This window comes from Eutrigla gurnardus (genome assembly GCF_963514095.1).
Source record: "Eutrigla gurnardus genome assembly, chromosome: 18".
In the NCBI taxonomy this organism is placed as follows: Eukaryota; Metazoa; Chordata; class Actinopteri; order Perciformes; family Triglidae; genus Eutrigla; species Eutrigla gurnardus.
In genome coordinates, this window is record NC_139929.1 from 11,198,433 (window position 1) to 11,210,746 (window position 12,314).

Below are 12,314 nucleotides of genomic sequence, written 5' to 3' on the forward strand. Positions count from 1 at the left end.
AAACGTGAATAGTTACGTTAACAGCCGGGACCCGAGTGGTCATCTCCCCCTGCAGGTGTCAACATTGCGTCCGTAGTTTTATCCAACACGCCCGCCACCGCCATCTGTTGTTCCGTCCGACGACGTTTAAAAACAAATGTATCCATGGACCATGATCAATTTTGACCAGCTTACTAACGTTAACTTAACGTGAGTGACTATAAGTCGCTAACTTGAACTGCTGGAGCCAGGTAGCTTACAAACTAGTAGCCTGCTGTCTCTGTGTCGAGCATACACTAAAAGCGGGCTCACATGAGTGACGTTTACGTACGGACAGTACAGTCTGTTAATGAACCCAGATCAGTGACAGTTGTCATCGCAGCTGCCTGAATGCCGTTACGACGTGACGTTGTGGTGCTGTTGAACTCCGCACTTTTCTTGGTTATTTTGTTGTTGTTTTTTTCTTGGTGGTTTTTTACACAATTCTTGATGGGGCTATAGCCCAACCAAGCCCCTCCACTGGTATCACGCTATGTTTCCTCTTCTTGTTCAATCTTAGGCTACATGAAACATAATAATGTATTTTTATTCGTGGCACAACAGGGCAGCTGTGAGATCAGTACTGGTACAGATGATTTTTTTTATGAAGTATTCAATTATTTTTACTTAGGTTAAAAATAAATCCTCTCTGTATTATGAACAAATTAAGTACAGTATTTCAATATAGTGAAACACATGGGAATATTTTACTGTCTGTTTAAGTAGAATAACATCGGAACTGTTTCTGTTATTTAAATTGAAGTGAATTCCTGGAAGCAGGACAGCAGACTGATTGGATATTGTTGTTTGGTGAGTGAGATTATAAATCATAATAGGCTACACACTGTGCTTTGAGGAAGCATTGGTCCTACCTCTTCTCTTGCTAATGCCACATTCCTTTAGTCTTAAATACGCCATCATGGGATTTAGATTAAGATAGCGTAATTCTGGCATTTTTGTTTCCTAATCTACTAGTGTAATGTGTCCCACACTCACAGTAATACATGTGATGCAGTCCACTGCATTCTATACACTGTTGTCCACCCATTATCAGGGATTAAATCAATTAGCAAAAAAGTAGCAGGACTCCAACATCGCTTTTCTACATTTGTCATTTTAATGACTCTACAATGGAGTGATCGCATTGAAATTCAGTCATCTGTATGTGAGGCATGGCTGAGACTTTAAGACCCTCAATTCTCTCATTATTAATACACTAATCTTACCTAATCTCTTTTAATTCTCAAAGGCTAAATTTATCCCAGTGTCACATTACTGCAACTAAAAAAAGGTCAACCTAACAGCTTGTAAAATGTTAATATTAACAAAATACACTCAGAACTACAGTCATTTTTTCAGTAAGAATTAGAAACGCACAGAAGTTTGCAATACGTTTTCCAGTTTGGTTGTAATTTAACATCATGATCATATTGTCACATTAACATCATTTTACGTGTCTCTTTCTTAAGCTAACAGGAAGGCATCTGAAACTGCAGGTTACATGAGGGGAAGGGGAATAATCCACTGGAACTGAAAGCTTGTAAGGAGCACTTAAGACATTTCTTTATATTCCATAGCAAGACCATACTGGCTAACGTCTTTACAAGCTAACATCTTTATAGCTAACACGTTTGAACACCAGCTGCACTCAAGATACAAAAGTGACAAAGAATCCCCACATGATTTAGTAAAAGTACAATAAAAAGACATCATCATCTTGCTGATAAATACAACTTGACTAAAAATTCTGATTCATTTTGATATTTTACAAATAAAAAAAAAAACAAGCTCTTGTTAGAGATCCTTTTAGACTTTACTTCTTAGTTATAAAATACATTTGCCTCACAGCGGTGACATTAATCCCTCTATGAAAGTGCGTAAAAGTGCTGTTTAAACGATGACACATAGCATACAATGTCCTTTCACTGCACAGTTAATTCAGCAACGTTCACTGCCAGGTGATGCCAAGCATGTTGCAGCTGACCTCCCACAGTTTTTGGGCTGAGTCATCATCAGAGGCCGCCCTGGAGCACCTTGCAGGAGCGCAGTCGCTGTTAGGGGCAGAGAATGACCAAAACTGTTTGCTGTACTTAAGTGTTGTATAATAATAATAATAATAATAATAAAGATATTAATGCTGAGCAGCAGTTGTAATTGTAAGTTGGCTGAAATACTGTGTGTACCTGAAGTATCCTCCACTCTGGCCCTCCAGGCCTGGTTCCACAGCACAGTAGATAGTGGTCTGTGCTCCCTCCAGTGTTGTCTTGGTGAAAATGCTGAAGATCTTTACTGCCACCTGGATGCACTGATGCTGGTGCCTCCACAGGTCAGACTGCACCACCCCCGGGTGCAGAGAGAACACGCTCACCCCTGTGCCTTCAACACATACACAGGTACCTACGCAGTCACCTACACACATACTGTAGATTCATTATCACACATGCAAACAAGTATGCACGCTATTAACAGTTGCACACTCGGCTATGATTTTGCATACAATGTTGTACACGTATTTCAGTGCAAAATATCCTTCTCTTTCAAACACCAGCTTGGCCAGTGAATGAATAACATTGATTTTGAGTTAAAATCCTAATGGAATTAGTTTTGATTCTCCAGATCAACCATTACGACTGTAGGGTTCAGTTCTTGGCCATTAAGCAAGAGCAAGAAAAACGTATTGAGACAGCAAAATGGCTCATTTCCAGTGAAAGTCAAATTCAAATATACAATTGCTCCACTTACTCAGAACAAGAAAATATAATTAGTGTGCAAGTGATGGTGAGTTTGAAATCCCCTACGTCAGTCTGTAAAACTGAATACTGTGCTGCTTTTTTCACTCACATTTCTTGGCAATAACTGAAAAGGCTATTCTGCTCTCCACCCACTATAAAGGGTTATTCTCCCATTAGAAGTCAGCCAGCAAGCCTTCAATCCCAGACATCAAGAGTTTTAAGTCTCCCAGCACGCTAATCCTGCACATGGGTACATGCTCACATATTCCTATAATTGTGTGTATGCCTTTATCATTTGTGAACCAAGTTTAAAAGCAAATATATGTGTTGTAAATGTAATTAAGTTGTGACGCATGCTCATGCAGGTACCATCTCACCTCACCTCGTAACCGCAAGGCAAGCGAGCGTGCAAAGAGGACGTTAGCCAGCTTGCTCTGCCCGTAGGCCTTTATGGTATCGTAACTCCCCTCGCTGTTGATGTCATCCAGATGAAGCCCGGTCCAAGTGTGGGCCACCGACGCCACCACGACGATACGGGCAGGGGCCGACTGCTTGATGAGATCCAGCAGCAGGTAGGTCAACAGGAAGTGACCTGAGGGAAGTGAGGAGATGCACACGTTGAGGCTATTGTTATTAAATGTCATTACATCAATTATTTGCTCACTGCTGTCGTTTGATCCACTCAAATTTGAAAATGTCATAGGTTACTGCCGGCCAAAATCACAACGATTTGGAAACTCATAGAATAACCTACTTAACCTACTTTTTCATCAAAGAAAAGGGCTTAACATAAAGAAGAAAGAAAGTCGGAGCTGCTGTAGATGTAAGAACAACCACTCTGTGAGACATCACCAGTGACCGTGCCAACGAGATGCTATCTCCTAATAGTCGCGATGCCTTTCTTGCCCTTTGCACACATCTTTAAAATTTGGGCAAAATTCTTTATCGCGAACACTAACTTTCACAGTACTGTTTGGTATCATGACACGGTCTCTCCCCGAAACTCTATTTCTTACAGTCACTTGCCAGGACAAGCTTACTCACTCTATGCAAGTGTAATGGTCATAGAAATACCAGTAACATATTTTATTTCTATGGTCTTTGCATAAATTGTATAGTATATCATAAAAATAGCATAGTATTGTATGGCATACATATCATACTATGGAAAGTCTAGTATAGCATGTGATAAAATAGCCACAGTATTGCATATTATAGAAAAGTCAGAATATCATAAAATTAATAGTTTTCATAGTCTTAAAAATGACAGACTTCCATGCCGTGAAAAGTTATAACATAGTATGCCATCAAGAAGTCACAGTATAGTGAACCATAAAAGGCAAACTGCCATAAACAAGTGAATGCATAGTATTCCATACAAATGCCATAAAAATCATAGTAAAGTGTTATACTTAATTAGTAAAGTAAAGTAAAGTATATCATAAAAAGTTATTGTAGAGTACGTCATAAAAATGTCAAAGTAAAGTTTGTCATAGAAAGTTATAGTGGAGTATCCCAGAGTCATAGTATAATATGTCATAAAATGTTACAGTAAAAAAAAATGTAAATCATGCCTACATGTGTGTTGACTCATCAGGGATATCAATAAATAAAATAGTTGATATGGGAGAATTAATAATTGGAATCTATGCAGAGTTCCTGAGAAACATTATATTCAGTTATATTTATATTTTTAATGTCACCTGCCACCTGAATTTTATATCCCTTTACATAAATTAAGACATTTACATAATAAATTGGTTCATATAAAGATCACCAGAATACATGTGTTAGATGCTCAAATGTCCTGGGGGACATGCTATTGTGATATGTGTGTGTGTGTGTGTGTGTGTGTGTGTGTGTGTGTTTGTGTGTCTATATATATATATACACGGTATATATATACACTGGAGAAAAACATTTTTTCTGTTTCCCGTATGGCCCTAAAAACCCTCATGGGAACTCTGTGAAGGACAGTTAGAGATCTGGTTTGGGTGTTTTTGCTTTCCTTACTATTGTTCTCTTTTTCCTGTTTTCCTGTCGACCCACCAGAGTTTAAACTACATGTGCACATGTCAAGGATGTTTGTGAATGTACACATATGTATTCACATATGCACCTATGCATGTGTGTGTGTGTGTGTCCACGTGTGTGGGTGATGCTCGAGCACAGACTGTTCCTCTCTGTCAGCCTGTGACAAAAATACCACGGAGGAAAAGATCATTTGAAAGGAAGCCAACGTTCAATAAAGGGAAAACAGTCACAGCTTGAAGAAAACAGTCACTTTGGTTCATTTTTCCTGGCCAGCTTGGTCGAATATGTGTTTTGCTAATATGGATTAAAATAGTTTTACCTCCTTCTGTCAGGGAAATCCCTCTCATCACTATGTAATTGTATAATGAATTAACTCGAAGACAGCCAACTAAATGTCACATCGATTGCAGAGACTGAGCGGCTTCTGTTTTTCTCCTTGCTGATGAACATCGCTCATAAAAATCGCTCATAAACATCGCTGCCAACTGAACCACTCTGATTGACGGATATTTGAAGGAAATGTAAAATCCAGGTTGAGATGACAGCTTCCCGTAAGACTTACCCAAATGATTGACACCTAGCTGCATTTCAAACCCATCAGCAGTCTTGGAATAGGGACACATCATGACACCTGCGTTGTTTATCAGGATATTCACTTGTTTCTCCTCTGAAAAAAAAACATCCCACAAAAACACGAGGAAGAGTTAGTAATAGTTTGTCATAATTATCATATATGAAACAACGCAGTGATCTATGAGGAGGCCGATGGTTAGTTTCCTACCTCTGTTGATGATTTCTGCAAACACTCTAATGGACTTTGTGTCAGAGAGATCCAGTTTCCTGATGACCATATTCTCATTTCCTGTGTCTTCCAAAATGTCCGTCCGCGCCTCCTCTGCCCTCTCCAGGTCTCTGCATGCCATGATGATGCGTGCGCCTGGAAAAAACAAGGGCCAAAGGTCACAACTCATGACGAAAGTCTCCTCATTCCACACTACTTTGCTCCTGAATTCCAAACTTCCTGAGTGAGAATAAGCAAGCATCCCACTCTGAAATGTCTTCTTCTCCCATGAGACTTCATCTTTCTGCTGCAAGTCAATGTTTTTCATGAGAAATCCCAGGACAAAGACAATAAACTGTCATTTTCGACAGCACAATGTCTTCTACTAATGGCTGAGAAGTTGCCAAAACTATGAAAAGCTTTGCTCCCTGTGCAGGCACACGAAGCTACATCAATAAAGGGGGAAGTGCACGTTGGAGATCATCCTCTAATGTTCCCCTAACTTCTCATTTAGCCAGGTGCTCGGCTCGCATGAACACAAGACCCTCTCAACTGTGTCATTCTCATTCGCCTCTGACGCAAATTACGACGCATTCTCCTTAATGAGCCCAGAAAAGGGGCTTTGAGGACACACACACACACACACACACACACACACACACACACACACACACACACACATTCACTCTCTGTCACCCACAAACATGCATGCATGCCCACACAAACTAACAAATAGAGAAACAACTCCCCCCACCACACACACTCACACACACACACACACACGCACTGCACTCACCAATTATGGAAAGAGGAGAGCCATTAATCAGTTGGAGCGTAGCGTCTGTATCCCATCACAGTTTCTTTGTTCCCCCCTGCTGTTCCCATGTGGAAAAAACCCAACTGTTCCCACATTTCCCTGGCAGCCAAGCTCACTCAATAATAGTAAACAAGAGTGAGAATGAAAGGTTATACTGAGTCAAGTTAAAGATCATCCAGCAGATGAGTACACAGTGCAATGCACCCATAAAGCATGTCAGTGTATGGGATGTATATATTTTTAGATAGATATTTAAATAAATGCAAATCAGAACAAAATAGAAATAGTAACTTGAGTAAAAACCTGATCATATCCTTTATTAAATCCATATATGCACATTTCGCTTTGTCAGCATGGTGAATGACTGACACAACAAATAATTTACTAAAAAAGGTTGAGGTCCTGTGTTTTTCCTGATACAGTGCCTCAAGGAACCATCTCTCCGTTATGAATCCTCGCAAATTCAATCATGTTGTCATCGTGTCATTACATAATCCCATTTACTGAAAGGGGATCCAGTAATTTGATGGTGAATTCTCCGGATGCGAGGACCACAGTTATAATCTTTTCCCCTGGCAGTGAGTGATTCTTTTTGTCCTCTCCTTCTTTTGTCCCAGTTTGTTTCACTCATTATTCTGTACTTTGTTTGTTAACAGATTTTTTTGCAGTAAAATCAAATAACATTCCTGGTTGCTCTCTCAATTGTGAAATAAAACCACACATGTTGGTTGTTCAGGAGAGGAGGTAGATGCCATGCAAAGCATTTCAAACAAATAAAAAAAGCCTGAATCATTTATGCACAACCATTTTTTAAATTGCTCTCACTCTTTATGTGTGTGTGTGTGTGTGTGTGTCGGTGTGTGTCGGTGTGTGTCTCTCTCTCTTTGTTGCCTGTCTGGCTCGGGAGGGGAGCAGACCCTCACAATGCATCGTCTGTCTTCCATCACAGCCATTTGCCACTTGGATTGGTGAAGTGTTAAAGAAGATGCTCACTTTGGTGATCTCTCTTCCACCCGGCCTTTACTTTGGTGTTGGAATATAAATGAGGGCTATAAAATCACTTGAAAGCTTAATGGTCCCACCGACTCATACACAGCATAAGCCCATTGAATAAGCACACAAGCAGGATTAAACCTGATTGTATGGTGGAGGTCCAAGCACAAGAAGGCACAGTCAAAGATCACGCTTCATAGCTTTAAACAGCCCAAAGCATTAGAGTTTGGAAGTCAGTGGAAATAAGGCATTTAATGGGAGTGAGACAGAAGACAGGCAGGTGGAGAGAGACAGACAGGAGTGAGCGGATGTGCTACCTCTTCTCGCCAGATCCCTGGCTGTTTCTCTTCCGATGCCGGTGTTTGCTCCGGTGATGACGACTGTTTTCCCATCCAACCTCTCCTCAGACGACCAGCGGTTACAGCACACGCTCCTGAGCAACACGCAGCAATCACAGAAAACACAATGATCACAAACAAAAAGAATATTATTTGCTAGAAGTTTCCAATCCTCACTGCTATTATGGCTGCCTGCTTACACACATTTACACACATTCACTCAGAAAGTATCCTTTGTGGAAATTTGAAATATGATGACTGGAAAATCATGCTAAACATGATCTATAAATTGAAAATGTTTAGATTCAAGCACACATGTTTGTGTATGTTTGCTATATCCTGTACAAGTATCTGTTTGTATAGTTATATTTTTTTATATTTTTATATTCCCTATTATGATTATGATATGAACATATTCAGTTCAAACCCACCAACAGGAGCACAAATCAATCAGAGTGGTTACTTCAACTGTTTATGCTGATCATTTACATTTCTAAATCGACACATCTTATCACACTAATCAGATCCAAATCTGGAGGCAAAGTAGAATCTAATCCCCCTAAAATGACAAACATGCGCACCAATCTAACGTGTTCCGTTCTTACCTGCAGTTCATCCTTCCTCGAGAGCAACAGATCCCCACCTCAGGACCAGTGAGTCTGCTCAGCAAGAAATGAATTTACCTCCCGAAGTCTCCCCCAGCGTGTCCTCTCTCTCCCCACCGCGGCGCGTTCCCTCGTGGCAATAACAAGGCTGGGCCAATCAGGAGCGAGCTGACGCATAATTGCTTCGCAAGTTGCAGACTGCGGATCATCCGGCCGCTCTGAGACTGGAGTTGCCAAGCAGACCCAAGAGACTGGTAGGAAATCTCCTATTTGTTTTTGTTTTTTGTTTTTTTCACCACAGCGCACATATAATAATATTCCCCATGAATAACCATATGATGCTATTATCATGATGATATTGCAACATCGCTTCGTGGCCACTCGAGGTCCCCCTAAATCAAATTGGACCATGTTACCAAAACCTAATCCCAGTCATGAGGATTTCCAAAAGACGCCCACACATTGGTGAATAACTCATTCAAGGAACAGGAGTTGTTCTAACAGCGATGATTCATGACATCCTAGCTTGCATACAAAACACCCGAGAACATCTGGCAGTTTTGAATCCCGGTGATATTTATTAGCAACAGCCATGAACATTGTTCTCTCCAACTAAATAGTCTCTAAATAACTCTCAGCCTTTATAACTTGAGTTTTACCAATCAAACTCAGTTCCTATGAGAAGATGTATCTGTTTCAGGGAATCTAAAATCAGCATACTATTTGAGGGTATTGCTGTACGTGCTCCGTCTCCATGTAGGAGAGCTGTTTAAATGTCAGTTTATCTCCAGCGGATGCCGAGCAGGTGGCAGCTCACAGCCCACAGCTTTAAGGCGGTGCCATCATCCTGACCTGCCCTGGAGCTCTCTGCGCTGGCACAGTCCCTGGAAGCAAAGGAAAGACAGTAATTACCTCTTTTGCACATGGAACTTTTTTAGTTGTCATAAAGTTTTTCAACACCAAGTTTCTTTTGATCTAATCCTCCTCTATTGTAATCTGCATAATAAAGGTGGACAATCAATGATCAGTTATAGTTTCTGGATCCCATCATAAAAGTACATTTTCTACATCCTTCCATCGCTTATTTTGATCTTCTCCCTCTAATTGTGGGTTTTTATTTTACGATTTTTACTGTCTGATATGAATGTCATCCAGGGTCGACGAGACGACAGGTAATTACCATATAATCTCTTTACTTGTTTTGTCAAAAAAGCTTCAATAAGCAAAATTAAAACAAACTGGTTGACGAATAAACCAGGCATGTAATACAGCCTCTGCTTGCATGTGTTTTTATACCATCTTAAATCTTTAATGTTCATTTTTTCAGTGTAAATGTAATATACCAGTCTGAACACCCACCATCCTCACTTTTAAGTGCTGACCAAGTTGCATTATTTGTAATCTAGTTAATTGACATGTTTTTGCATCAGGCAGACTTCTGGTGGTAGGTAGGAGATACTTTTAACGGTGCAACTTAATATGTTGTCATCCAAAATTAACACTAACTCCCTTGTTTACATGTTGAGGTGTCAGACTGACTTGTAGTATCCTCCAGTAGCCAGCTGGTGCTCAGAAGTGACGGTGCAGTAGACGCTGGTGTAGGCTCCCTCTGCCGGGGTCTTGAGCAAGTGGCTGAGCATCTTGGTCATGGTCACAAGAGGGCGCCCCAGGTGCCTGGTTATTTCAGTCCTCACCATGCCGGGGTCCACAGAGTAAGCCATCACACCTAGAGCTGAGTAACCATGAAGAAACCAATCAAAAACAGTTGTATACTAGTCAAATATAAATCACATGGCCAAGGGTGTAATGATAAATACATCAGCTCAATATTAGAATCCCGGTATTTTAATCCTGTATATTAACTGTATGTGAATAAAATCCTTGCATCAGTTGTATCATCCATTTAGAAAAGTCCTTCTTACCGCATAATCTTCTCTTTAAAAAGATTAGCTCAATAGTGAGACTGACAAACACGGTGTGTTCGGAGGAGCGATGACTCATTCCTTCAGCCTAGTGTGTGCCCCCCCCCCCCCCCCCCCTTTAACAAACAAGTTTCTCCACGCTCTGTTTGTTGCCCAGAGCGGTTGTGGTTGAGGCATGAGACTCTCACACTGGCAAGAGATGTGGATCCATTTTTTACGGCCAGTGAAAAAGAGAGAAACAGGAAGATACATAAAGGCGAACATACATAAAGCATAATGTTGCTCTGTCTCTGTCGCATACACACACACACACACACACACACACACACACACACACACCCTACCCTCAGTCCTTTTGGCCAGCTCTCTGGTAAACAGGATGTTGGCCAGCTTGCTCTGTGCGTAGGCCCTGACAGGGTGGTAATTCTTCTCACCACTCAGGTCGTCAAACTGGATCTTGCCCATGGTGTGAGCTAGCGAGGACAAGTTGATGACTCGGGATGGGGCCGAGTGCTTGAGCAAGTCCAGTAACAGAAATGTCAGGAAGAAGTGACCTGAAGAGAGAGAGAGATTGGGTTGGAAGTAGAGAGAAAGAAGAGAAAATAAGACACAGAAGGAGCAGAAATAAAATGTGGGAAGAAAGAAGGAAATACTTCAGAGATTGGTTCACTGGTCCTCTGGGGTCATGGGAACAGAGCTTGATCATTTGTGCTATTGCTGCATTCATCGCTAAAATGAAAATAGCGAGGGACACTGGCAGCGGCCCATAAAAAAATGTGGTGATTTATTATAATCAATGAATTCAACAGACCTTCCAACACGGACAATTTCCCACAAAACTGGTGTATTTCGTCTAGAATTCAGTCGCCTACCCAAGTGATTGACTCCGAACTGCATCTCATATCCATCCACTGTGACGGCGTACGGGCACATAGCCACACCTGCGTTGTTGATCAGATAGTGAAGAACCTTCTCATCTGGAAAACAAAATGTCTGTTACCTGCAGAATATACATTTCTCTTCATGAAATATACGTGCGTGTGGCGTGCCACCCACTGCTGTAGATATTCTCAGCAAACTGGCAGATCGATTTGGTGTCAGCCAGATCCAGTTGCCTGGCGACTACCTTGGCTCCCTTCACCTCCCTCATGATGTCTCGAGCAGCTTGCTCTCCTTTTGCCATGTCTCTGCATGCCAAAATCACCCGGGCACCTACGGAGATGAATACCTCTTAGTGGTGACTGCGTGCCTGCATGTGCAGTCAAGTCTGTCTGTCTGTCTGTCTGTCTGTCTGTCCGTCTATGACAATTTAATATTTGAGCCACCTCATTGTATTTGTTAATCTTTCATGCTTAAACTGTAAACATTTTTCCACACAGGCATTCTGAGTCATATGAGTAAATGTGTTTGCTCGCCTCTGCCGGCCAAGTCCTTCGCCGTCTCTTTGCCTATTCCAACGTTGGCCCCCGTTATTATCGCTGTCTTCCCTTCCAGACGCACATCTGAAGTCCAGCCAGGGATGAACAGAGACCTGAGGAGTGAGGTATGGACAGGAGAATAAAAAGCTTTGTAAGACAAGTGGGGAGAATAAATTATTGTTTATGTGACGCGGTCGTTCAAGCTTACGGTAACGAAATTACAAGGTGAGTGAGGTTTACCACCTCAGGCTAAACAGTGAATGCCAGAAACAACAGTCACCGATAAGATGAAGTTAAATGTCACAGGCTTTAAGCTGACTTGGCAACTTCCCTTGACAGTTTCTGTCTGAACTGACCTGAAACAACAATGTTCACACGCCTAAATCGCAAAAAATATACAAAGATTTTTACCTGATTGCTTGCATTTCTGTAGCTGCTGACACAAAATTGTGATATCCCTTCAAAAAGTATGAGTAGCTCCTCCAACGACAGGATGGCAGAGAAATGAGAGAAAGTAACACTCTTATTGGCCCTTATTGGCAAGTCATAATTACATTACAAGCACCCTTCTGTTGAAAGTCTGCTAATGCAACTAATCAATTTGGTAGAATTTATAATGGTGGTTCATGAAGAGCAATCACATGGCAAGTAACAGA

The 12,314-nt window shown here is 41.2% G+C and overlaps 2 protein-coding genes across 2 annotated transcripts; both read right to left on the reverse strand.

Annotated features, from left to right (window-relative positions):
* Positions 1-851: 851 nt before the first annotated feature.
* On the reverse strand, positions 852-8,450 carry LOC311028954 (retinol dehydrogenase 12). The gene is made up of 7 exons (XM_084033773.1): positions 8,319-8,450; positions 7,693-7,808; positions 5,566-5,721; positions 5,347-5,451; positions 3,133-3,342; positions 2,202-2,394; positions 852-2,069 (listed from the first exon to the last, which is right to left on the reverse strand). Exons 1-7 carry the CDS (start codon positions 8,327-8,329, stop codon positions 1,967-1,969), a joined length of 894 nt encoding a protein of 297 aa, XP_083889899.1. The 5' UTR covers positions 8,330-8,450; the 3' UTR covers positions 852-1,966.
* Positions 8,451-8,906: 456 nt separating this feature from the next.
* LOC311028953 (retinol dehydrogenase 12) lies at positions 8,907-12,157 on the reverse strand. Its single transcript, XM_084033772.1, has 7 exons — positions 12,070-12,157; positions 11,656-11,771; positions 11,297-11,452; positions 11,113-11,217; positions 10,585-10,794; positions 9,858-10,050; positions 8,907-9,202 (listed from the first exon to the last, which is right to left on the reverse strand). Exons 1-7 carry the CDS (start codon positions 12,081-12,083, stop codon positions 9,100-9,102), a joined length of 897 nt encoding a protein of 298 aa, XP_083889898.1. The 5' UTR covers positions 12,084-12,157; the 3' UTR covers positions 8,907-9,099.
* Positions 12,158-12,314: the final 157 nt, after the last annotated feature.

Bases quoted from the DNA above. Each gene is read 5' to 3' on its own strand.
- LOC311028954 (XM_084033773.1), bottom strand. The intron at 2,395-3,132 runs GTGAGGTGAGAT...TATGTGTTGAAG, and splicing joins GCTTGCCTTGCGGTTACGAG to GCACAGGGGTGAGCGTGTTC. The intron at 2,070-2,201 runs GTACACACAGTA...TGCCCCTAACAG, and splicing joins CAGAGTGGAGGATACTTCAG to CGACTGCGCTCCTGCAAGGT.
- LOC311028953 (XM_084033772.1), bottom strand. The intron at 11,453-11,655 runs GCGAGCAAACAC...TCATCTCCGTAG, and splicing joins GAAGGACTTGGCCGGCAGAG to GTGCCCGGGTGATTTTGGCA. The intron at 10,051-10,584 runs GTAGGGTGTGTG...ATGGTTACTCAG, and splicing joins GCTGGCCAAAAGGACTGAGG to CTCTAGGTGTGATGGCTTAC.